This window comes from Anabrus simplex, chromosome 7 (genome assembly GCF_040414725.1).
Source record: "Anabrus simplex isolate iqAnaSimp1 chromosome 7, ASM4041472v1, whole genome shotgun sequence".
In the NCBI taxonomy this organism is placed as follows: Eukaryota; Metazoa; Arthropoda; class Insecta; order Orthoptera; family Tettigoniidae; genus Anabrus; species Anabrus simplex.
The window spans coordinates 142,822,188-142,849,754 of NC_090271.1; the positions used below are offsets into that span (position 1 = coordinate 142,822,188).

Genomic DNA, 27,567 nt, shown 5'->3' on the forward strand with positions numbered 1-27,567 from the left:
ATTTATCCTCTCTTTCCCCACAGCCCAAGGTTGCTGAACTGTAAGCCAAGTGAAGGGTAGGTGCACCGGCAGCGAGTGTATTGTAGGCTACTGTACTAGAGAAGTGTAAACGGAGTGCGGAAGTCTTTTCGAAGTTTAGAATAAGTCTGTAGTAAGAGTTTTCAATATGAGTGGTCGAAAAATGAAATATAAAAGGTTTACCGTCAGTGGAAAACTGAAAATTATAGAAAGACTGGAGAAAGGCGAGGCATCATCAAAGTTAGCCTGTGAGTTTGGTGTGGGTGAAATAACAGTGAGAGACATGAAGAAGCAAAAGGAAACCCTCATAAAATTTTCAGCTAATTGTGATCGTTCATCGTCCCAGAAATCAATGAGAACATCGGACTATGGAAATCTAGACGAAGCCATGATACGGTGGTTTAATCAGAAATGAGCGGAAGGTATTCCTGTGTTCGGCCCAATGTGTGCTGAGCAAGCAAAACATTTTCATGATGCTCTTGGCTTAGAAGGTGATTTTAAAGCATCTTCTGGCTGGCTTACATGGTTTAAGAAACGCTACGGAATACAAGAAATTGCTATTCACGGAGAGCGTCTCAGCGCAGACATGGGTGCTGCTGAAAAGATTGCACACTAATTTCAATTTCATTGAAAAAGAACAGCTTGACCTTAAGACAACTTTACAATGCAGACGAAACAGGGTTGTATTGGAAATGTTTACCGTCCCGAACATTAGTGATGCAACAAGAAGCCCCAGGCTGCAAAATATCCAAAGAAAGAATAACCATTATGGCGTGTGCTAACACAAGTGGTGATCATAAATTAAAATTATTAGCGATAGGGAAATCCAGAAAACCCCGTTGTCTTAAACGAAAGAATGTACCTTTGCACTACTACCATCAAAAGGCAGTGTGAATGGACACACAGATATTTAAGGACTGGTTTCACAATCATTTTGTGAAACAAGTGATGGCCTACCTAATTAAGCAGTCACTGCCAATCAAAGCAGTGCTCTTCCTATTCTTCTAATTCGATACAATAATTCTCTTTCATTGTTCAGATGATCTCTTATTTCTTTTTCTTTGGCAACAATTTTCACAGATTTTCTTCTTGCTTCAATTAACCACCCCGTTCTGCATGAAGTAACACTAACACTTAGTTGAATTAATGTTATGGGTTCTGGTATCAAATATAATATTGATATTAATCACACAGAAGTCGTGAGAAGATTTTGGTAATAACTGGAAAGGCTAGGTCAAGCAGCAGAGAACCCTTTCTGGACTGTAATGAAGAATCTTAGGAAGGGAGAGAAAAAGGGAATGAATTGTGTTTTGAGTAATTCAGGTGAACTCATAATAGATCCCAGGGAATCACTGGACAGATGGCAGGAATATTTTGAAAATCTTCTCAACATAAAAGGAAATCTTCATGGTCGTGTCGCGAACAACGTAGCTCATGGGGAGGAGGAAAATGATATTGGTAAAATTACGCTTGAGGAAGTGGAAAGGGTGGTAAATAAACCCAATTTTCATAAAACAACAGGAATAGATAAAATTAGACCTGAAATGGTGAAATATAGTGGGAAGGCAGGGATGACATGGTTTCATAGAGTAATAAGATTAATAAGGAGTTTTGGTAATGTACCTTCAGATTGGACAATGGCAGTAATTGCACCTATCTATAAGCAAGGGAACAGCAAGGATTGCAACAACTATCGAGGTATCTCATTGATTAGTTTACCAGACAAAGTATTCACTGGCATCTTGGAAGGGAGGGTGCGATCAGTGGTTGAGAGGAAGTTGGATGAAAACCAGTGTGGTTTCAGACCACAGAGTGGGGCTGTCAGGATGAGTTCTTGGTTCAAGGTACTTACAGGGGTTAGACACACTTTAGAAGTGGAAGAACTCATTGTCACAGCCATCATTGTTACAGCCGAGGGTAGGGAGAGAGTGGTAGGCCATGCCCAACAAACAATCACTCAAGCAAGGGAACAAGAGGGGATCACAGATATTGCAATAGATGATTTAATATCTCTTTGTGATTCCACAAGCTCCAGTTCCAGAGAGGAGGAGAGAGAGGCAGAGGCATTCTTTCACCTTTGTTGTTCATAGTTTACATGGAACATCTGCTGAAAGGTATAAAGTGGTAGGGGGGGATTCAGGCAGGTAGAAATGTAGTAAGCAGTCTGGCCTACTCTGATGACTTGGTCTTAAGGGTAGATTCTGCCAAAAGCCTACAGTCTAATATCTTGAATCTTGAAAATAGGTGCAATGAGTATGGTATGAAAATTAGCCTTTGTAAGACTAAACTGATGTCAGAAATTCAACATAACTGAATGTCAGATTTCTGATACAAATCTGGAACAGGTAGATAATTTCAAGTATTTAGGATGTGTGTTCTCCCAGGATGGTAATATAGTAAGTGAAATTGAATTAAGGTGCAGTAAAGCTAATGCAGTGAGCTCGCAATTGCGATCAATATTCTGTAAGAAGTAAGTCACCTCCCGGATGAAACTATCTTTACATCGGTCTGTTTTCAGACCAACTTTGCTTTACGGGAGCGAAAGCTGGGTGCACTCAGGATATCTTATTCATAAGTTAGAAGTAATAGACATGAAAGTAGTAAGAATGATTGCTGGTACAAACAGGTTGAAACAATGGCAGGAGGGTACTCGGAATGAGGAGATAAAGGCTAAGTTAGGAATGAACTTGATGGATGAAATTGTACGCATAAATCAGCTTCTTGTGGTGGGATCATGTGAGGCGAATGGAGGAGGATAACTTACCTAAGAGAACAGTGGACTCTGTTATGGAGGGTAAGAGAAGTAGGAGGAGACCAAGACGACGATGGTGAGACTCAGTTTCTAAAGATTTAAAGATACGAGGTATAGAACTAATGAGGCCACACCACTAGTTGCAAATGGAGGATTGTGGTGACATTTAGTAAATCACAGAGGCTTGCGTCCCCCATAAGTCCAACCCCTCGTCCACACAGTGGGGGACGGGCAACGGTACGAAGTAGGGGATAGCCTGTAAGGGTGAAGTACAGCAGGGACCTTGTGTGCCCCAGGACCGCTACGATAGCTGTGAAGGCCTTACAGGAACCCTGAAAAGTAATGGGTAACAGGGCTCTGGTGAAGTCCTTAACAGCAACTGAGACAGAGAAGGAGACCTTTGGTATGGCAAAGTTGGCGGAGGAGGCAACCCTTCCTCTTGGGGTAAAATAAAGATGAAAACCATTGCCTTGTGGTGAAGAGGGATATTGAAAGGCTAAGGGGGATTACCCCAACAGAAAACAGCAGGTCGGGAGGCGTAGGTGGCGGTCCCACGACCAAGCTCGGGTGCTGTGGGCCAATAACTCGCACAACCTTAAAATACCTTTTTACAGAAACATCAACAATGAGAAACCGGACTGATCCAAAGATGACGACTTTTGGCTTGAAAAGGCTAACGAAAATTGGGCTATGGAATGTGAGGACTCTGCGGGAAAGTGGAAGGCTACGACAGGCAGTGGCATGTATGAGAAATTATAGCCTGAACATCCTAGGTTTGAGTGAGGTGAGATGGAGTGAGTTTGGGGAATTGAGAAACCCGTGATGGAGCTATATTACTATACTCTGGAAGACCCAAGGGCGACAAAGCGAGTTATGGAGGTGTGGGTATATTAATGGATAAGGAAGCCAAGAAGAGCCTTATGGAGTGGTACCCAGTGACGGAAAGGATAATAGTGGCATGTTTTAAGAACAATATTAGAAACATTGTGTTTATAGTATGCTATGCACCTACGGAGTCGGCCGAGGAGGAAGAGACACAGGCGTTCTATGGACATCTTAATAGAATGGTTAAGAAACAGAAAAGGAAGGATAATGTCCTAGTTGGAGGAGATTTGAATGCAAAAGTGGGACAGGACAACAAAGAACTTGACCATATTATGGGAAGGCATGGTTTAAGAGAACAAAATGAGAATGGACAGCTGTTTGTGGACTTCTGTGCAAGCCATGATTTGGTTATTGGTGGTATATTTCCACATAAAGACTGCTATAAAGTGACATGGGTATCACCGGATCATAGGACAGAAAACCAGATAGATCATGTGGCTATTGGACGAAGGTGGAGGAGTTCATTGTCGGATGTGAGGAACAAGAGAGGTGCGGACATTGATAGTGATCACCATCTTATTGTGGCTACCTTTAGAATGAAGATCCAGGCACAAAAGAGAAGGATAGAGCAGACAAGGAAGCAATATGATGTTGGAAAGCTAAGGGATGATAAAAATATGAAAGAAGGCTTCAGGATAGAACTAAAGAATCGATTCCAAGCACTCTCTGAGGTGGAGGATGAAACTATTGAGGAAAAATGGGTGAAGACTACATCTGTATTTACTGAAGTGAAAATATCCTGAGTTTTAAGGACGGGAGGAAAAAAGACTGGATGACTGACCAGACATGGAATATTATCAGACAAAGGAAAGAGATAAAGGAAGTAATGAACGCATGTAAGACATGAGCAAGGAAGGCAGAATTGCAATTGAAATATGCTGCGAAGGATAAGGAAGTAAAGAGAAATGTAAGGAGAGATCAAAGGTAATGAATACATAACCTATCTCAACAAGCAGAGGAGGCAGCCAGAAAGGGAAATCTTAGAGAACTCTATACCATCACCAGAGTTCTGGCAAGGAAGCAGATGCAGAAACACCGTCCAGTCAGAAACAAGGATGGTGTCCTTCTAACAAACTCTGAGGATCAACTGAAGCGATGGCAGGAACATTCCTCTGCGGTGTTAAACCACTCCTTGGAGGAGCAAGTAGATGCGGGAGAATACGAAGAAGGACCCAAGGATTAAAGTCTGCATTTCAACAGTGGAGGAAATCAACCGGGGATTGAGGGAGTTACATATTGGTAAGGCAGCAAGTGTTGACAATATTCCAGCAGAAGTCATGAAGGTTGATATGGATACCACTGCCAATATGTTGCAGCTGCTATTTGAGAAGATATGGGTTAACGGAGAAATGTGGGTTGCTGGTGAAGTTGCCAAAGATGGGCTATATGTCAAACTGTAATAACTTGAGGGGCATTAGGCTTCTTTCAATCCCTAGCAAGGTCTTCACCAGGGTTCTGCTCAACAGAATTAAGGAGTATATCAATTTGAGGCTCCGACGGGAACAGGCAGGCTTTCGATCGAATCGCTCGTGTGTAGACCAAATAAACACCTTGAGGATAATTCGGGAGCAGTGTGCTGAGTGGTCATCTTGCCTTTATGCAGTGTTCATTGACTTCGAAAAAGCTTTTGATTCGATCAACAGAGCAGCTATGTGGAAGGAAATGAAGCGGTAAGGAGTGCCATCACAAATTACCAACCTCATTCAAGAAACATACCGTGATTATACATGCAGAGTCATTCATGAGGGCTGTGTATTTGAGCCTATATCTGTACGTTCAGGAATACGTCAAAGTTGTATCCTCTCGCCAACCATGTTCCTGGTGGTGCTTGATGCGGTAATGCGGAATGTAATGCGAAATGTGAAACGTGGTATCCAGTGGGGTTTGGCTAATAGGTTAGAAGACCTAGACTTCGCTGACAAAGCGTGTCTCCTGTCTGAGGCACATGGTGAAATGCAATCAAAGATTGCAGACTTGGTAAAAGGAAAAAAGGTGGGACTAATGATCAACTCAAAGACGACCAAGGCCCTAAGGATGAACACCAACAAACTAGACCCATTTGTCTTCAGTGACGAACCTATAGAGGATGTGGATAATTTCACCTATTTGGGCAGTGTAATTACAAAAGATGGAGGCGCAGTACAGAATGTTTCTCAACGTATACAAAAAGCAAACGGTGCCTTTGTTCGGCTCTATCTGGTATGAAAGAACAACAAAATATTTATCAGGACCAAACTTCGCATTTTCCAAAGTAATGTCAAGGCTGTTCTACTATACTACTTCGAAAGTGACTAAAGTGATTACCTCCAAGTTGCAGACCTTTGTCAACCGCTGTTTAAGGAAGATTCTAAACATCTACTGGCCGGAAGTAATCTCCAATCATGAACTATATAGAAGAACGGGTGAAACCGAGATGGCCGTACAGTTAAAGCGGCGGAAATGGAAGCGGATAGGGCATACATTGAGGAAAGGGAATGAAGCCATTGAGAGAGAGGTACTGGATTGGAACCCACAGGGTAAAAGGAGGAGAGGAAGGCCCAAACAAACGTGGCGAAGATCTGTACACATGGACGCAATGGAAGAAGACAAGACCTGGAGAGAGGTGAAGAGGTCGGCTGGCAACAGGATCAGATGTAGATGCTTTGTTGATGCCCTATGTTCCACAAGGAACAACAGGAATTAAGTCAAGTAAGTCACAGAGGCTTGCAAGACTGAACGCTGAAAGGCATAACTGTCTATAATGGTGATGTATGATGTGCACCCTTGAAAATTGGTTATTTTTTGTATGGGAAGAATATTTTATTACTTGGGTGGAACAACGATTAAAATTATCATCCAGCAAGGTGATTTCAACTCTGCATTGTCTGCTAGCCAGCAGGAAAACAGGTTTTCCCCGTGCCGTGTGTGCGAGTCTGGTTTTTTTTGTGCCTTGTTGAAGACATCAGAAGGGTGGCACGTGGACAGGAACCCGACCAGATTAAAAGCGATCAATACTTTGAGATTTTGACGTCATGATATTTAACCAATTGGACCGCAAGGTTAGCCTGATCGCAAAATCTCAGCCAATAAAAACTAATTAACAAACACACCTACGTCTTGAAGAAATAAATACCCATGTACTTGGGGAAATCTTTCTCTTTGCTCATTTGCATTCGCTCAGTGCTCATTTGGTCTTTGCTCATTTGCATTCTGTTCTGCTCAGTTGCTCAGTTGTCTACGGGAATAATTGTTCGAGCACATGTGCTATTGGAAACGACGTATCCGACGTGGAACATTTCCAGCATTTATTTGATGGAAAGACGATAAATTTTCTGCTTCTGAGGAAATTTTACGACATAGAAATATCGGAAACGCCGCAGTTCAGATTTCTTTAACTTTATAAATCTGAAGAAAATTTTTAAAGTAGGTAAAAACTGTGCCATCTTGAAGAATCGAGTGTGTGTTGTGTACTTTTTCTAAGACAGATCTTTTAGTTTCAGCTTTCACCAGAAGACGCAAGATCCCCAGCAATCCTGAAATATCTCGGAAGAATGGAACTTCAGCATTACGACGGAGTTTGTAATTGTCCTAAGTCCTCGCCTGCTGCAGCCATGTATCATTAAAATGTGAGGCATAATTCAGCCCGGGAGAGAATAACATCGGAGATGGAGTTTGGTTAAATATTCATTGATCATCAACCGAGTCCAGAAGCCAAGTCTACTACAGCTAAGATTTCAAATTATACTTTTCTCTATTTTCTGTTGTAATCATTATGTAGACGTAGTCCTTGCTTGAATATTTGAAATCATTTCTAATAGTCTTTGTAGTTAGGAATTTCACTCTTCTTTCACTGGTGTTGGTAGATTTGATGTGTGTGAGAGTGTATTTGGGACCTAAAATTTGTTCTATGTGAGTGAGTGCTTCGTGACATGTTCTCACTGTCCCATGATAAGTCTAGGAAAGTGTTAAAATATTTGACCCATGCGATAATAGTTATTAATTTAGAAAATAATGGTGGAATAAATGTTGAATTATTTGGGACAGAATATCGACGTGTTCTATGAATTTAGGCTTTTACCTTGATGTTTTGTGGTTTACAATAGATTTGAGATAGAATAGAGTCATCTGTGATTTCATTAAACCATAGCCTGCGATGACGCGACCGCGCGCGTATAATAATAATAATAATAATAATAATAATAATAATAATAATAATAATAATTAGCATTATTACGGTCTAATAGAATGTTTAAAGGTAATGAGTGTAATTATTACTGTGCTTATAAGTGATTAATGTGTGCTATACTGAAGTAGATGTTGGCCTGGAATATTGGTCGTGGCTTGGATGTCCACAAATTTTGCATTTACTGTTATTGGTATTTTTGAGACTTGTAAATGGATCTTAAGATAGGATTTTATTTGTGTGTCCATTACATGAGTCAGTTAAGGAAGAGAGTGTGTCTTTGAACATAATTTCTTCTTATGCAGCACATGTTGATCAATATTTTGTGATAATAAGGGATTAAAAATAACGTAGGCGTGACTCATAGACCGTATGCGCGAATGTTTATTTATCTGTGACTGTAGGCAGTTCTATGGAATTTTTAGTGACGATTTCTACTGTAAAATTATCCTGGAACATCGTTGTGGAATTTATTTCATTGGAAAAGTGATAATCCTATCACAATCACACGTCAGACGATCGAAATGGTAGCCCTTGTCTGATATTGTCATCGAGAGAAGCTCTCATATTTCAAATAAAATTCTAAACTAAAAATCAAGAGATAGGATTCGATAAATTTGTTTAATAATATTACCGTGGACCAAAGCTTGAATGTGAGATGGATGAATGACTGATTTTACTTGTAATTGTGATTTCCATGGTTATATTTCGTCATGTTATGTGTACGCTGAGCGCGTAAAGTCTCGATTTTTTTTGTTGTTTTGTGGCGAGCATATTTGGCTCAATTATGAATCTTTAAGTGATTTTATGACGGAATAAGATAGATTAGGATCTTTGCTTCGAGGGAAAATACTTAAGCAAGGATCGCGTCAATGAACTAAGCTCACAAAATGTAAAATGTTTAACGCTACAATGCGAGAATTTTGAATCTTTATTGTGAGTTGTGCACAACACTAGGACAACTGACATAAAAATAAGAATTAAATGAATTGGATATTGGATTTCAAAATATTTTATTATCTAATTTGAAGCTTAAATAATTAATTGAAATAATATTTAATTAATAGAAATGAGTTATTGGATTTTTCGTGTGAGGTAGAATTTTGATTCACGGTTAAATGAATCGCAGAGTATTGTCAATTTAAATTATAATTCAAAAAGAAAGATATAATTCAGAATTTTGATATTTTGAGATAGGATTTTCTCAAATAATAATTTATTTAATTTCTTAGGACGATTTATTAAGACTTAATTTCGTATTTTTACAGAATGAAATTTAATGGAGAACTGTGAGGTGAATTCCAGCAGGGAAGAGATAAATAATTTATTTCAAGATTTTGGAAAATATTTATTGAATCTGGAAAGTGCTATATTTTATTTAATAAATGTTAAAACCCATTTCTTTTTAGTGTTTTCATTTGTCGTCAGTCCTTAGATTGTCCCTGTCCCCTATAATTTAGCGTCGCCTGTAAGCGAACGTTCCGCCTCTGGGAACTTTTGCTTACCGGCTGAGCTGCCCGGCAAAACGGGGGCAGATGTATGATTTCAAATTAGGACAGTTGACACAACTATTGCTGACACACTTTTTTAAGATTAGAAGAAACTGATACACAAAAGTCTCACCTATTCTTCCTTATGATTTGAAATAGATTTTGAATGGGTACAAGAAAATGACCATGAGAAGAAGGTATATGAACCAACTGTACAAATGAAAATGAAAAAATGAAATATGGTTTGGAGAAATTCCCTGTCTTTGACGTAATTGGCAGCTGTGGAAATATTCCAAACACATTCCTAAATTTTTTACAGTCATTTTCAATCTCTAAACAATTAAACTAAGAAGTGGACTTTCTCACATTAAAAAGTTCTACAGAAACATTTATATCATATATAAATAATAACTACACATGGATGCAAAAAATTCAAATTCATTGAACAATTTAACATTTTCCTAGAATTAATTTTTTTTTTTAAAATAATAAATTTTTGAAGCAATCTGCAAGGACAGAAAGAAATTTAAATATAATACATCACCGAACAAAGGTATAACTTACCAGATTCCATAACCCGTCTGAGATCTTTCTCAAGTAGTGCCGCCTGTTTATCTATCTGCTTCTGTTCCCTTTCCAAGGCTTCAAGTTCATTCTGGATATAGTTTACCACGTCCTTACCAAACTGCAAAGAAAAATATTTTACACATCATAGGCAAAAGAGACCAAGTGAATATTTAGACATAAATTATATAAAAAAATTACATTTTTATGCTTCTAACTGAGAAGCATTTGAAATTACATCTTAATCAGTTGCTATACGATTTTTACTTAAGAGTTGGGTTATAACGGCGCTGGTGTTGTGAGAAATAACATTTTGTTGTCATAGTAACCTAAACAATGTTGAAATGCTTATGGCGCTATACTGAGTGTATATTTCTCATTGTCACGCGGTGCCGTTTTCTGGCAAATTCTGCTTCTCACTCATTTTGTATTACATTATTTTATCATTGCATGCATATTTTGTTTCATTCCAAGTGTGCAGTTATTGATTTTTACTATTCAAGATTATCTTACTATTACTTTGTTAATTACTTTTAGGTTATCATTTAGTTTACGATATGACAGGATAGGATGTTGTGTATGTTTTTTCAACTGTGGATTTATTGTAAATAAGACTTTCACACCAAGGGAAGTGGAAGAACTCATTGTCACAGCCATTATTGTGACAGCCGAGGGTAGGGAAAGAGTGGTAGGCCATGCCCAACAAACAATCACTCAAGCAAGGGAACAAGAGCAGATCACAGACATTGCACCAGATGATCTAATACTGCTTTGTGATTTCACAAGCTCCCAGTTCCAGAGAGGAGGATAGAGAGGCAGTGACATAGACATGGAATGAATCAAACCCCTCTGCAGTACCATGGCAAAGAGATGAGCAAATAATTGTTTCCATTTAGGAGCACTGTTGGTTATTTTCTAACATAGCAATAGTGATTGTCATTGAGTTACAAACTTGTTATTTTTGGTTGTTTTTAATTACGCATTGTGATTCTTTGAATTGAATTATTCTGTTCCGCATCATATATTCAGTTTTTTTTTTTTTAGTATTGCAATAGCAATTGTCAGTGAGGTATGAACGGGTTATTTTGGTTGCTTTTTAATTATGCTTTGTAGTTCCCTGAATTAAATTATTCTGTTCCACGTCAAATATTCAGTTGTGCCTTTGTGATTTATATCATCTATGTAACCTGTTGCTCATAAGTAGCTTTTGAGGAAAGGCAATGCGAAATATTTTAGTTTATGACTGAGATTTTAATATCATGTTAGGCTTAAGAGTATTTTTTTATCATGTTATCATGGGAATTCTAGTATTATGAAATTATAATAAATCTTTAGAGATTGAATCATTACTTTCAAAACAACAAGAGCCTATGAGAGGAGCGTGGCACTGCCTATTCTTGGCAACATTGTTTGGTGGCGTTTGTTTGTTTTCTGTCATTTAGCGCTTTGCCATTCAAATGTTAAGACTCAAACCCTGGAAAAAAAAAAAAAAAAACACCCTATAACTGAAAAGAAATCAGAACAGTTATTACTGTCATTTCCATGGAGAAGCTGCCTAGCAAGTGCAGTGAAGCCATGCTCAGTTCACTCAGAAGATGTAATTCCCCATCAGGAAGTCGAAACATTTAATAAATGAGACTTACCACTTCTGGAGCGGCTTATGGCCCTGAGGTGGACTCACCCACTACCAAAATGAGTACTGGGTTAATTTCTGGGGGCAAAGGCAGCTGGGCTGGTAAATCATGGAAACATGAATAGCTCTAACATTACTGTGCTGTAAGCCCTGAGTGAGCTAATTGCTCCATCCAGATGATTGTTGCGTACAATATACGTGCTGCCACTCTTTCATTTATTTGAAGTGTTGTTTATTATAATTGAGTGTGATGACTGTTTGTCGAAATATCTACCTGTAATGTGTAAGGCTGTAACAACACGAGTAGAAACCGAAACTATCGAGAAAAAAATAGATTTCCAAATTGATGCAAGTCGCCTTGTAGGTTTAGCAGTTGCATAGAATTTTGCACGAGGAAACATTTTTCTCCCATTAAGGGAGATACTGTGGGTTCAGTGCATTTTAAAAATACATACTATGATGAAATGCAACTTTCAAGATGGAATTGATGCCTTCAGAAAAACTACAAGGTCCAAAATTGAAGCCAGGGGCTGCTCCTTCAATAAGATGTCTGGTGCCGACAGAAAAAGATATTTCTCATGCAGGAATGCTAATCCATATGGAAACCGCTTCACAAAATACACTGTGGGAGTACTCGTCAACAACTAAAAGGAGAAGGATGGAAAGATATGAGACTGAAAGACAAAGGGAGTTTGTTGACATATTATTGAAAAAAAAAAAAAAAAAAAAAAAGTTAACGATAAAGTTGTACACAACGTTGTGAATGATGCGAGTGAAAATCTTTTACCTAACAGATATGTATGTAGTTTAGAAATACATTGTGAGTTACGAAGTGAAATAACTAGAAAATACTTAGATGTTGCAACTTTGGCCCATCCTTGAACAGTGACATAATAGTAGAACATTTGAACGACAGTTTCTATAAACTAGATTAAAGTGACAGTGAAAGTGATACTGATAATGAACACACATGGGACAATGTACATATTACAGGTTCATATTTCTTTGTTGCTTGGACAAGTTTCCCCACACACTTTGAAATTTGTTACGTTTGAAAAAAAGAAGTGATCAACATTTCACATTACATTCAAGGGACTATGTTGTGCGTAAAATCACTTTGCCATTGTGGTAATGAAGTGCACTGGTACTCTCACCCAATGAAAGGAAAGAAACTGTAAGGAAATGTCCTAATAGCATCAGCATTATTGTTGTTAGGCATTCTGTTTGAGACTTTTCTGTCATTTTGCACGTTCATTAACTTACATACGATATCAAGAACTGTATAGGTACAATATAATTATTCACAGCATAACTGGTCCAATAGTGGAGGATGCTTGGGATCAAGAAAGGACTAATGTTATTGACTGTTTAAAAAGCTGTACCAAACCCATCTGGTTATTCAGGGATGGCCAGTATGATTCCCCTGGCTTTTCAGCCAAATATTTAGTGTATTTGCTCATGGATATCAATCAATACAGGCTGGATAGTTCATTTGGAACTTGTTCAGAGAGTGATGGTAAAAGGTGATCTTGAAAGGGCTGCGTATGAAATCGCGGGTGAAAAAAGATTGTACAGGAAGAACATTGTAATTAATAACTCTTCCTTTCCGATATACACAAAGGAGTAAGGTATTTACTGAGAACACAGTATCCTGATATCGAACATGAATTTGACGTGTGCCACACATCAAAAAGTATAATGAAAAATGAAAGCTCTTGATACAAAAACATCCAAAAGTTCAAGCATGGAAGGCCAGTATGAATAATAATTTGTAGTGGACAGCACAAACGTATGTTAATTGACAAATTTACGTGAATTTTGCACCACGTAAAAATGAGCATAAGTGGTTAGAAAACGGTAAATGGAAATCCTGTGAACACAATATATTAACAGAGGAGGAAGAGAGAAAGGGAATGTGGATTGAAGGAAATTCAAGTGTATTTGAAGCTTTGAAGAAAATTGTTTCAGACAAATCTTTTTTTAAAAGATGTGGAACATATAAAACATTACGTTCACATTGGAAGCCTAAAAAGTTATCACAACCTTCATTTGAAATACGCTCCTAAAAGAATTCATTTCTCGTACAGTGGCTTAAAGCTCAGGTCAACGATTGCTACATTGGGTTATAATCGGTATATCAATAAACTGAAAGCCGGTATCAAAACTTAGAACTCAAAACCAACAGGAGCCTGAGTGATAAAAAAGAAATATGTGGCATCAAGCGATGGGTGGAAGAAGGCAATAATGAACAAAATAAACCTCTTACGAACTAACTATAATAGAGCCCCACCTGAAACTCAAGCAGTTGATCTGTCACTGCCTAAAAGCATTGCTCTAATACTTTTTTTTTTTTTTTGCTAGGGGCTTTACGTCGCACCGACACAGATAGGTCTTATGGCGACGATGGGATAGGAAAGGACAAGGAGTTGGAAGGAAGCGGCCGTGGCCTTAATTAAGGTACAGCCCCAGCATTTGCCTGGTGTGAAAATGGGAAACCACGGAAAACCATTTTCAGAGCTGCCGATAGTGGGATTCGAACCTACTATCTCCCGGATGCAAGCTCACAGCCGCGCGCCTCTACGCGCACGGCCAACTCGCCCGGTTTGCTCTAATACCTCGACATTCTAAGGACGACCTGATCACGAAGCACTGCTTATTAAAATAATATATTATCTACATATATTTATCATACATTAAACAATCTTAGGAAACTCTCATGTCTGCCTCTGTGGTGTAGTGGTTAGTGTGATTAGCTGCCACCCCCGGAGACCCAGGTTTGATTCCCGGCTCTGCCATGAAATTTGAAAAGTGGTACGAGGGCTGGAATGGGGTCCACTCAGCCTCGGGAGGTCAACTGAGTAGAGGAGGGTTCGATTCACACCTCAGCCATCGTGGAAGTGGTTTTCCGTGGTTTCCCACTTCTCTTCCAGGCAAAGGCTGGGATGGTACTAACTTAAGGCCATGGCTGCTTCCTTCCCCCTTCCTTGTCCATCCCTACCAATCTCCCCATCCCCGCAAGGCCCCTGTTCAGCATAGCAGGTTAGGTAGTCTGGGCGAGGTACTGGTCACCCTCCCCAGTTGTGTCCCCTGACCCAGAGTCGGGAGCTCTAGGACACTGCCCTTGAGGTGGTAGAGGTGGGATCCTTCGCTGAGTCCGAGAAAAAAACGACCCTGGGGGGTAAACAGATAAAGAAGAAGAGGAAATACTCACATAATTCTAGTTTTAATTTTCTACTGTTTTATTTTACAGCTTGAAGCCCATATAGGTGCCATCAAGTTCCAGAAAAAAGTTCCTTATGGTGTTGACAACACATGATTGTATGACAACTCTGTTCTTTTTTTACCAATTGCAGTTCATGAATTTACACAGGAAGTGAATTGTTTGTAACAAATTAAACAATAAGTTATATTTGATGGTTTTAAAGTTGTCAGTAAACATTTCTTTACCATATTCGTTGTTTTTAAGCTGATGTTATGCCTTGTCATTGTCAACACCTCATGGTCTAAAATAAGCCTTGTAAAGCCGGGCTGAGTGGCTCAGACGGTTAAGGCGCTGGCTTTCTAACCCCAACTTGGCAGGTTCGATCCTGGCTCAGTCCGGTGGTATTTGAAGGTGTTCAAATACGACAGCCCCGTGTCGGTAGATTTACTGGCACGTAAAAGAACTCCTGCGGGACTAAATTCTGGCACCTCGGCGTCTCCGAAGACCTTAAAAAGTAGTTAGTGGGACGTAAAACAAATAACATTATTATTATTATTTATTAAGCCTTGTAAATGAAGGATTTCTTGTTATACAACTAAATTTCTTGGATTTTACTGCTTTTACATTGTCTAATTCACTACACCATACACTTTCTTCATTCATTTCCATGATGGTACACTGATTACATTTACACCAAATTCGTGTGTTAGCTTGGCCTGTAGCGTTTACTATATCCATGTCAAGATCGCTATCTGAATGGATATCAGCAAACGTCGTTTGTTCTGGCTCAGACTGATACGGACGAATGTTATTTACATCCATTACAAGTCAAAATAAGCCCATTAGCAGTGGCAACAGAAGAACACAGCAGTAGCAGATGGAGTGCGTGAAAAGACCGCAAGAGTTCATGCAAAGCATCAAGGCTGCCAGGCCGAGTCGACAATGCTTTTACTTGCGTATAGTACCACTATGTTGGGGATCAAATAGGTTTGTGATTAGTAGCAAACGAGAGCGAAGCGGTGACTAGCGCACATAACTTGAGAACGGTTAGACGTAGAGACACTGGATTAACGGTATTGTTATTAAATTCCCATATTACATATTTAGCAATGAATAATGAAATGTGTTTTTTTGTTTTGTTCTCCTTTAAATATGGCAGAAACAGCCTATCATCTTTGATAAATTGTACCAGTTTGTACTCACCAATCACACACTGGAATATTAGTTGCTAGAAGTAGTCTCAGAATTGCAGTTAACAACAAAGATCATCTCCAAATTGTCCATCATAAATGCACGCCAATTATCTCTAAAGAACGCCTTATACTGTGAAAATTATCGCTCCACATCACAGGATGTCAGACGTGCATAGTTAAAGAGAGGAATGTCACAAACGCCTTCATTTTCACCAACCCTCCAATACTTTAACAATTTTGCACATTTTTTTTTTTTTTTTTTTTTTTTGCTAGTTGCTTTACGTCGCACCGACACAGATAGGTCTTATGGCGACGATGGGACAGGAAAGGGCTAGGAGTGGGAAGAAAGCGGCCGTGGCTTTAATTAAGGTACAGCCTCAGCACTTGCCTGGAGTGAAAATGGGAAACCACGGAAAACCATTTTCAGGGCTGCCGACAGTGGGGTTCGAACCTACTATCTCCCGAATATTGGATACTGGCCACACTTAAGTGACTGCAGCTATCGAGCTTGGTATTGCACATTCTTAAACCCTCTGTTTTAACAGAACAAATTTTGATATTTGACCTTTAACACTCCCTGTACCTGCGAAGTTGAGAGTGAATCTAATTGATTTTCAACAGCATGCATTTCCTTCACTGTTTTGGAAAACAGATTAGTGGATTTTTCACGTATGTCTATGGTTTTACATGAGAAGCTTACATTGGGAGATATATAAATGCCAAATCATTTTTCAAAGAGCTGTCTTTCAGTAACTCTTATGGAATCTCGATTGGCAATGTTTTGTTTTTATCTAGTGCATTCACAGTGGATGCAAAACTTTCAAAATTGTCTGCGTAGTATACCCCACCACGTGACAATAGGCAGAGAAGGAAGTGCAAGACGTGGGTTTTTGTCTTTAAACAGATAGATTCTTGAGGGTAATTTTACAAAGAAGAACATCATTTTGCAACTAACACATTGTAATTAACACACTTGTTTGTTCCTGTACTTACATTGTTAGATGCAATGGCTTATTCTGGGTATAAAAGTGTTTATAAGCAGCATATTTAGAATCTGAAAGAATCATTCTCTGTTGAGCAACTTCCAACTTCTAGCAAATGAGGACTGGATTACGGGAAATTTACCCCAGTCATTTAGTACCAGTACTTTCACAACACAGATGCATGAAGCACTGTACCAAACAAATCAGACAGTTAAAATAATTTCAATGATGTAATTATTCCAGGTAGAACTCTGCTTGATGAGTAGTAAGTAAAAGTTGAATTATTGTTATATAATATGTAGCCCTGGTATACATAGTATACATAGTTTTACGGGTAAAATTTCTTAAAAGAACTTTGTCATCTTTTTTTATGGAACTTATAGAATATATGTACATAGAAATATCTTTTATCACGTATTGTGATCTTTTTAATGTGTTTAAATAGTTAACATTTTAATATGTGTATTAAGTCTTCAAACAGACTTAAGTGTATAAACATTGGACTAACCACTCTGAAACATAACTATTTAATGACTGTTAAATACAATCTTTTCAATTTACAAGGCACAACACTTAAGAATATGTAATCTAAAGTAAATGTACAAGACAGCTGAAGATGACTTTGTGAGGAGTTGAAACCGGTTCTGTTATTAAGAAATTTAATAAATAAGTGTTGATCAGGTGGATCTTTCTTTTCTTTCTATGATATATGGTAGATATCAATACGGAGCATAATGAAATTAATTAAGATATAGATGGGCTGACGGGGCCGGTCCAGCACTGCTACGCCCGTCTAGAGACGGTGTGCAAGAATTTTTTTTTTTTAGTTTCCCGGTTCACTCTCGAGTGCCAATTTGATCTCAAGGCCGGTCTCCACTGATTAACATTTAACACCAACATGTTAAATTTAACATGTTACAATTGACATGTATATTGTGATTGTGTGGAGCCTCCGTGGCTCAGACGGCAGCGCGTCGGCCTCTCACCGCTGGATACCGTGGTTCAAATCCCGGTCACTCAATGTGAGATTTGTGCTGGACAAAGAGGCGGGATAGGTTTTTCTCTGGGTACTCCAGTTTTCCCTGTCATCTTTCATTCCAGCAACACTCTCCATTCTCATTTTATAGCATTTATCAGTCCTTAATAAATCACTTTGGGAGTGGCAACCCCATCATACTAATAGCCTATATGTACTTCATTCCTCACATCCCTGACCCGGTCAATGACTGGAAAACAGGTTATAGGTTTGTTTTTTTTTTCTTCATTTTTTTCATTGTGATTGTGTCTTCTGATTGACTGTGCCTGGTAACTCAGAATATTGAGGTTAACACTTTTAACATGTTGGCATGTTTTCCGCTCCAGGTGGAAAACATGTCAAGTCAATTCATTGTTCATGAGATGTCGGCACAGCTTCGGCAACTTCCGTGCTGTTTCCATGCCAACAGATAGCCTAAACGACGCAAATGATGTGCTTCTCGTGAAGTAGGATTATAGTTACAACATTCTGCAACGCCCATTCTCTTTGTTATAAGCTACAAATACAGTACATGAACGTGTGTCATTCTCTCTGCACTATACTAAAATTTATAGTTAGAAATGTAGTGGAGCAGGGGAGATTACTCTGGACTTAATGATATAATAGAAAGGCCTTGTTTGTGGGATGTCTCATCAAAGGAATACAAAGATAAAGCGAAGAATGACGACAGTGTCTAGGAACTTGAAATTATCTATAATTGTTCCCACGAGCACATTGAAAAATAACTAGCGTCCCTCCGCTCCCAGAAGTCAAGAACTGCAAAAAGTTCAGGAAAGTCGGAAGTCGGGGGCGGGAGCGGACAAAGTTTATACTTCAAAGTGGTTTGCTTTTGAAGCAATGAGCAGGATGAGGAGAGGAAATGTGCCTAATAAAATTGCATTTTTAAATCATAACAAGAAGCAACAGTGGCAATAACAAAGGCCAAATCCTCTTCACCTGAGTCCATTGTCCTTGTTTGAAAATACTAGACACCATCTAAATGTATTAGGTACCACAAATTGATATGATGAACTACCTGTATATAAACAAAGGAAATCAAGTTTAACATGTTTATTAAGTGTGGACACAATGTTAAATGAAACAGAATTTAACATTTAACATGTTGATGGTGTCACCAGTTAACATTTAACACTTTAATCAGTGGAGACCGGCCTTAACATGCTCTGCCATCTGTTGAGCATTATGTAGAACTAATTGATCACAGATTATACCTTCGGGAAGTAACTTCCAGAGCTTTGTGTAGACATCTGTGATGTAAATAAACATGGCGGAACAACAAACTAGTTGTTCTTACAGCAATGTTATTTCGGATCAAAGAATCTTTTTGTTATTAACCACAGCGGAAAGTGATGATGGAGATGATGACTTTAATGAATTGTTAAGCGATTTTGAAATTGAGAACGATGCAGAGAGTGCCGAAAATATTGTATGTGAGAAGGAAATAGAGCCTCCTTCTAAATGAAAGAAGAAAACACGGTGAGTACAAAAGCTATTTTATCACTATTTTCGTGCTGGACGGATTACTTTTCTCCACCAGACTTTGACAGACTCTGAGAGCCAAGTAGTGTTTGATGACAACCCAAAAAATCATTGATTTTTTTAAAAACTTCTGTGCCAGTGGCGTTAGTGCAGATAGTTGAACAAATCGGTATCACAAACAAACATTACAAAACATTGAACTATCACCACATTCCAGGTTTAGAAAGTATTTTAAAATATCAACTTGTGAACTTCTAAGAAGTTACATGTATAAGTTGCCTACAGATTTTAGGAAATATTATTATTTTGGGCTCTTTATTTTATATAAAGATAGTGTACGCATGGGCACAAAAGTGTAATTTTGTTTTCTCTCAAAATAATATTGAACATAAGTGTAGGATTTTCGATTTGCATTTAGATTTATAAAGAACCAACATTTATAAACATTTTAAGGTAATCACCTCACTGATAAGTAAAAAATTGAGGCTTCTACAAAAAATTTTACATACGAATGAAAAAACTCAGCACTGAGGTACCAAACAGTCAACTGGTACCTCAGCACTTAAAAGGTTAATTCGAAGTCCGATTTTTGCGTCCCAACAACTTTGAATTAACGAGGCTTTGCTGTAATAATGTTCAGTACCGGTACACCAAAACTGAATAAGATAAAATCTTCACGTGTTGTTGGGTAGCCAACCTGCTTGTCAGAATTGTGATCCGTTTGCTTACTTTCCCCTGATTTGTAATGTGGTATTTTCGCCTGTGTGTTGTACAGTCTGCCGTCTGGTATTAGCTGTATAGAGCCATGTTGTGTGAATTATCCAGTGATAAAAGATGATGAATTTCAATTACATTTTGAAGAAAACGGCTACATTTTGTTATACTGAAACTTTGAAATTCGTTACAATGAAATATTTTTACACACGTTAAATAGGAGAGACTTGGGTAATGAGGCAAGGAGACGTGAATAGAATACAGGCAAGTGAAATGAAATTTCTGAGAAGCAGGATAGGAGTGACAAGATGGGAAAAGATAAGAAATGAGAAGGTTTGAGATATAGTAAAAGAAGAGCCACTACAGAACAGGATAGAGGCATCCAGACTTAGATGGTATGGACACATGAAGAGAATGACAGATGAAAGGATACCGAGGAGGATACACGAAATTGAGATAACAGGTAAACGACCAAAAGGAAGACCAAGAAACAGGTGGATAAAAGGAGTGGAAGAGTGTGTACAGAGAAGAGAAAAAGGAGAGGACTGGGCAAGAGTGACTAGGGAGGAAGTGGTGGGAAGACAAGAGGAGATGGAGAGGCTTATGTTCCAAGCAGACCCAGCCAACAGCTGGAAACTATAGATGATGATGATGACGAAGTAGGAAGAAGGGAAGGGGCCTAAAAATAATTTCACTATTCTAAACAATTTGTTATACTGGCATTTATTACAATGACATTTTACTGTAGTAAGTCCTTTCCTGAATATTTGTGGCACATATCCCCAGATTAACATCATATTAGTAATAAAACTAATAATGGTCAATGAGTTTGAAATAAATTTAATCACATACATAATTGTAAATGAAACAACAACAACAAAAAAAGGGCTGAAAAACAACAAATATATTGTCTCCCCTTCATATTTTAATGTAAACATTTAGAAAACCAAATCAGTTCAGCGTAAAGACAGATAAGAATAAACTCATTTAGATCCAAAATTGTGGAAATTATAAAGTCTCAAAATGTGGTGTAATCCTTAGTATTCAGCAGTTTACACTTTACAAATATGCCAGTGTTCAACGCGTTAATTACTCACTTTGCTCTCAATTTTCATCTATTCTCTGCATTTTTTTCACACTTTTCCAGATTTCCTTATTCTTTCTTGCCATATTTCGTTCATTTATAACGATACAAATTGTGGAGCAGAGCTTACGAAAAACTATGCAAGTTAGATGGATCAGAAGTCTATGCACCGTGGGAAAATAGCAATTCAACAGATGATTATGACGGCGATGGATGTGAAGACTAAAGTGAGAAGATGGTGAATTAATAGTAAAAAGAGGAAAATACAATGTATTTACTGTGTAAGGAATGATTGCATGTATGTTCAACCCTTGTCCCGTTCCTCTACGGGGTCAGGTATGAAGTGAGATGAATCTTCGTAGAGATCTTTTATGACCGGATACCCTTCCTGACGTCAACCTCATCAGGGGAGTTATTGAGATGAAATGAATGATGTGATACATGATAGTAGGAAGGAAGAGGGTGAAACCTGGTGCCAGCACATTGCCTACTCCTGTCGAATAGCACCAAGGGGCCTGCTCCAGGCTTAACATCTCCATCCGACGGACGAATCACCATTAACAGCTTCATGTGCCCTCACTCCATACGAGTACTGTGGAAAGGTTTGGAATTTAACCCAGGCTTTTGGCACGCAATCTAGTGATTAGAAATTGTATACCACCACCTCCCCTACCCTGCCGGCCAACATTCTGATGGTAACATACATTTTTTTTTTTTTGACGAACGGTACTCAATCCGGCTAACCCATGGTGTCAGACCATATAGACTTCAATTCCTTAATGATCATGGCCACCAGGCAGGCTCACTGTGTAAGGAATGATTATTCTAACTACAGATTTTATTTATTCTAGGTACAAACCATTGCATCAAATTATTGAAAATTTGTCCAGTAGGTTATGAATTAGTTCCAAAACTTGATCTCTTACGTTGTGTTTACTAATGCTGATCATGAAAACTATGACTTCCATAAAGCCATTTGATCGTCGCCATAAGACCTATCTGTGTCGGAGCGACGTAAAGCCCCTAGCAAAAAAAAGCCATTTGATCAAAATTAGGATGCAAGAATATGTTCTACGTAATTAGTAGTGTTGTCTGTCTTATGCGATCCTCCTGATAAGAGATTCTTCATTTAACTGTGCAGTTAAGTTAGTGCCAAAGTCAACAGCCATCTTTATTTCATTGCTTGGCATTGATTGCACATAGTTCTTCTAGAGGCAGACTAACTTAAACGTTACAAAATCTTGGAAGTTATAACGGACTACCATCTGGCAGAATTCGCATTAGTTATTTTTTTTTTTCTCTTGCGAGTTGCTTTATGTCGCACCGACACAGATAGGTCTTATGGCGACGATGGGAGAGGAAAGGGCTAGGAGTGTGAAGGAAGCGCCCATGGCCTTAATAAAGGTACGGCCCCAGCGTTTGCTTGGTGTGAAATTGGGAAACCACGGAAAACCATCTTCAGGGCTGCCAACAGTGGGGTTCGAACCCACTATCTTCCGAATACTGGATACCGGCCGCACTTATAGCATTAGTTACATCTGATATCATCATATGGAGTGAGTATATCTAAACATATGTTTACTCTATGTACCTCGTATAAATTAGATTTACAATGTTTTTTCTTTTCAATATTCACCACGTCCATCTACCGTATCTTTTCAAAATTATCATTGATCTAGCACTAAGAATACTTACAGCTCCGATATCTATCTTTATAACTCTATGAAAAAAACAAAATCACGTTCATCTCTTGCCATGTTAAAAATAAACATACTGAATTAAAATGCCCAACGTTGATTCACAGTCTGGTGACGAAATTCCATGCCCTATCTCTAATAAATGTTGTAAGTCGACGTTAGGAGTAAATATTCACATGGGAAAAGCTCACCCTGAGAAAAGGAGAAATAAAATCGTAACACAATATGCTAGTAACATGAATGTTGGGGAAAGCTTACAGTTGACAGAAGAAACCCCAATGGTCGCTGATCATGAAAATTACCTGCCCCTCAACATCTGGCTGTTAGATATTACAAAAGTAGAAATTTACAAAATAATCGTAAATATGACCATAAAACCTCTAGTAACCCACAGTGGAGATCTAAAAGGCAACAAGAAAAAACAGAGAGCGTTATGCCTACGAGGTAGCCCAATATCATTTCTATAATCAGAGGAGGAAAATTACTCGCAAAATTTTGGACAAAACTAATAAGGTCCATTCTTGTAAAATCCCAATAACTACAATTTCGGATCATTTTGAAAGGATTTTTGGTACCAAAGATAACAATTTTCCTGTTTTTCTTATGGAAAAAAGCACTGACTTACCTGCTGATACTAATATTTCAGTAGATGATCTCCATAAGGCATTATACAACATTTAAGTTGACACCTCACCAGGCCCAGATCATAATACAGTTCGTGTATTACAGCACCTCAAGGTCACTAAATTTCTGACGTTACTCATCAACACAATGCTTCATTTTTCCTACGTACCTACAAAACTCAAAATGGCCAGAAAAATTTTAATACATAAGGGTGGAGACATAAATGATATTAAAGAATGGAGACCTATAACCATGTATTCAGTGACTAGGAGAATAGCTGAAAGAATACTAGATATGATATAACCATATATTCAGTGATTAGGAGAATAGCTGAACAAGTACTAGATATGAGACTGTGTTCATATGTCACACTAAGTCCTGGCTTCGTGCCGTTACCTGGAACTCATGTCAACGCTTCCCTCGTGAATGGTTGACTTCAGGATGTAAAATGTAACAAAAAGGATTGCTGCATCATTTTTTTAGACGTCACAAAAGCATTTGACTCTATCAGACATGAACACATCAAACGATCTCTTCGACAATCTGAAATTCCTCCAAACTTATGTAGACTAATTGGAGCATTTCTTACAAAGAACACAGTTCAAGTGGAAGCTGATAAAAAATCAAAACCCATCGAAATTAAGTGTGGCATAGCTCAAGGGTCCCCTATCTCACCACTACTGTTTAATTTAGCAATACTGCAATACAAAATCTCACTGACCATGACATGTGCCAACATTATGGCTATATTTTATCTGATGATCTACCACCGTTATCCTTATTTGCTTTTGCAGATGACTTAATCATACTCAGTAAAACCGAAAATGATGCTACTACCTTGTTAAATTTAGCTGAAAGCAGCTTTGCAGAAATTGGTTTACATATCCATCCTCTTAAAAGCAAATCTATAATCCTGAAGAAAGGAAAATTAAGTGAAGGAAACGTCACTACACTCGAAGGATCAATAATCCCATCGATAAAAACAAACAATGAACAAATCAAGTATTTAGGAATTGACTTTAACAGTGAAATTTCTCTCGACAGACATAAACTAATAAGCACAATAACTTCTGACTTAAATAATCTGGTAAAAAAACTTCTAAAACTAGAGCAAAGATCAAGATTATTAATGAGTTTCTTTGGCCGGGTTTGATCTATCCTCTACAATGTGCCACTTCAACACAACTATGAAACATTTTTCTTACAGATCTGGGCAAAATTATAAGAAGTTCTGTAAAAGAATGATGCTGCCAGATGGTACTCCAAATTTGATGCTGTATAGTGCCAGAAAGGTCAGAGGGATGGGAATAATCTGCCCAGAATGGGAAGCCAGTATACAGCATTACAGTATTTGTAATCACTTACTCCATATTCAGGACGTTCATCTACCATACTATAAACTTTCAACAGATTCCGAGTCGAAGATGAAGGAATCATTGAAGTTTATGATGGTGTGGAAACTGTTTGAAATCATGTGAAAGTATATGTCCAGTCAATTTACGTCAGATGCATTGATAATTCAAAGTAACTCGCTCAACTGAGTGGTAAGCTTTAATAAAAATTAAATAGATGAGAGTTCATAAGCTTAGAACCTCATGTATCTAACAAATTCACGTCCAGAAGTTTAATATTGAAGTGCAATCAACTACTGTTAAATGAAAAGGACTGTATTCGACGGGAGAGTAAACTGATTTCTTTTGCGCAACGTTTAGTTCCGATAACAGTTTATACGACGGAGGCCATGGACTGAATTAAATATTATGAATGATACATGTTAAGTTCGCCTTCATTTGCAATATCTGACTACTATGAACATCTACAAGTGGTCAAGAATTTGTTCATGAAACGATCGACTAAGACACAATTGAAGAAAATGACATAAATTATTAGGTGCATTCCATTGTTAGCATTCCCGATCGTGAGAGTAATTAATGTCAAGGAGAATGTTCCTTGAACGTCAGAAATATTAAAAGGGAGGTTGTAAGGCAATGATTTATTCTCAAGTACACAAACGTTATACTATTGTGACTATAGAATAGGGTTTTGTTTTTACTAAAAACAATGAGAGAAGGAGAATGAGCATCGTCATTGACATACATACGTGAATGAGATGAAAGCTGGTTGCAGACTGATTGAATGTGTATAGTTATTATATGCTAAAAGTAAATTGTAAAGATATAAAGCATAGTTTTTAATAGAGAAACAACAAGGCGAGTGCTGTATCAAAACATTAATATATCTGTTTTGGTGTGTGATATTGTACTAATCGTATTATATAAGTTGCAGGTTTTATGACGTCAAGTCGGATGGAAAATTGTTATACTGAAATATCCACCAGTATGGTCATGCAGGCCTAAACCGGGTGGGAATCCTTGCGGGTCTAGAAGAAGTGTTGAAACAAACAAAATGATAATATTCCAACGACCAGAATGATGGAGGTGTGTCTTCAAGAATTCATCAGATACAATGAGTACCAAAAACTTGTCCTTTTCCCTATCTGTCAGAATAGTACATTACATAGATGTAGATTTTCTTCCACGTTTATAAGTGTGACGTGTTATCTGTAAATACAACTTGAGCGACGCTATAAGATCATCCATAAGTATCTTAGGATATTCGTGGAGTGAAATAATCCTCTTAAATAATGGCATAATTGGAATCATAATTTATAATGTGCTATTTCATCTAGTTTCGAGTACACAACCATGGATTATGATATGGGAATTTTATTAGGAATTAATTGATAGTTTTTGAAGTACGGTATTCCTAATTTAATGTGCCAGTCACAACGTGGAGAGTTCTTATTGGAATAATTACAAATATTTATTATGTGTGTCGAGACTGCAAGTTTCCTTGTAAGGCAATGTTTCATATAATGTGAATGAGTCTTCATGAGAGAAATACTTTATTAAACCGCGTTGATGTAGATGGTGAAGTTCACATGTATTTCGAACTGAAATAGTCTTCTTCGGCAATTTTGAGCTTGTGTATTTAAGGAAGGATGTTGAATAAGCATGATGCATAGGTGAAATGATATGATATTGTTAAATGATAGGGTCGTCGAAGTAAATGAAATGTTATGCGTGATGGTTATGTTGTAATACAGTAGAACCTCGATTATACGTTCCCAGAAACTACGTTTTCCCGTATTATTCGTTCAAATTATGTGGTCCCGCGAGCATCCTAATTAAATCACGTTGTAAAAATCCCACATTATCTGTTCCTCGAAGAAACGATTTCCCGTGTCAACCGTTCATAAATTTCAGTCCCATCAATGCTAAATCCTTGATCACGCGTTTTTCAAGAAACTGTATCTCACAAAAGTACGGCTACGGCATACTTGCGGATCTTGGTGTTAACGTCCAGTCATTGCGGTAATTTGAGGAAGCGGAAAAGTGATCGGCGGTGAACTTGCATAAGAGACCATCTTAGCATCGCATTCGCGTGGTACTGGTTAGAGAATTGAAATCATAACGGCTTTTTTTTTTTTTTGTTAGTTACGGTACTTTACGTTGCACCGACACAGACAGGTTTTATGGCGACGAGAAAATCATAAAGCAGAGTGTGTCCACAACAATTGGAAGGAGACAGAGCGCATATCGACAGCTCTACTTGAAGATGGAACAAGTTTCGTCAAATGTTCGTACTTGCAAAGCATCTACATTATGTCCAGGGTTAGATGTTTACTTTTGTTTTTTCTTTTCGAGTGTATCACCGAACAGGTTTTCGGCACTTCCCTCAGGGCACTGTATAGGCCTAGTCACTGAGCTTTCAGGCAGGAATCTAATCTGCTCCTCCTTAAGTAACACAAATTTAGTATTCTAACATTATTGTATACGATTACATTAAAGCCATGGGAGGTTTTGGGATTGCCTATTACTGTTTTGGAATTTCACGTTATTGTGTTAAAATGTTAAAATCATAGTCGTTTTATTTGAGCACGTTACATGTGAAAACCTTTGCATCATTTCGCACTCGTACCGACTTGGACAGCGGAGCGCGTTTTCCAGCTGAGCTGAAGGTCGCGAATACCCGCAAATTCGGAAGTTTT

At 38.1% G+C, this 27,567-nt stretch overlaps 1 protein-coding gene across 2 annotated transcripts in view; it reads right to left on the reverse strand.

Moving 5' to 3' along the window:
* Window positions 1-27,567, reverse strand: part of LOC136876979 (EH domain-binding protein 1) — a 414,289-nt gene that overhangs the window by 143,923 nt on the left and 242,799 nt on the right. For both annotated transcript variants that reach the window (XM_067150754.2, XM_067150753.2), the window contains exon 20: window positions 9,872-9,992. In XM_067150754.2, the coding sequence (XP_067006855.2) occupies window positions 9,872-9,992 (121 nt within the window). The remainder of the gene's footprint in view (window positions 1-9,871; window positions 9,993-27,567) is intronic.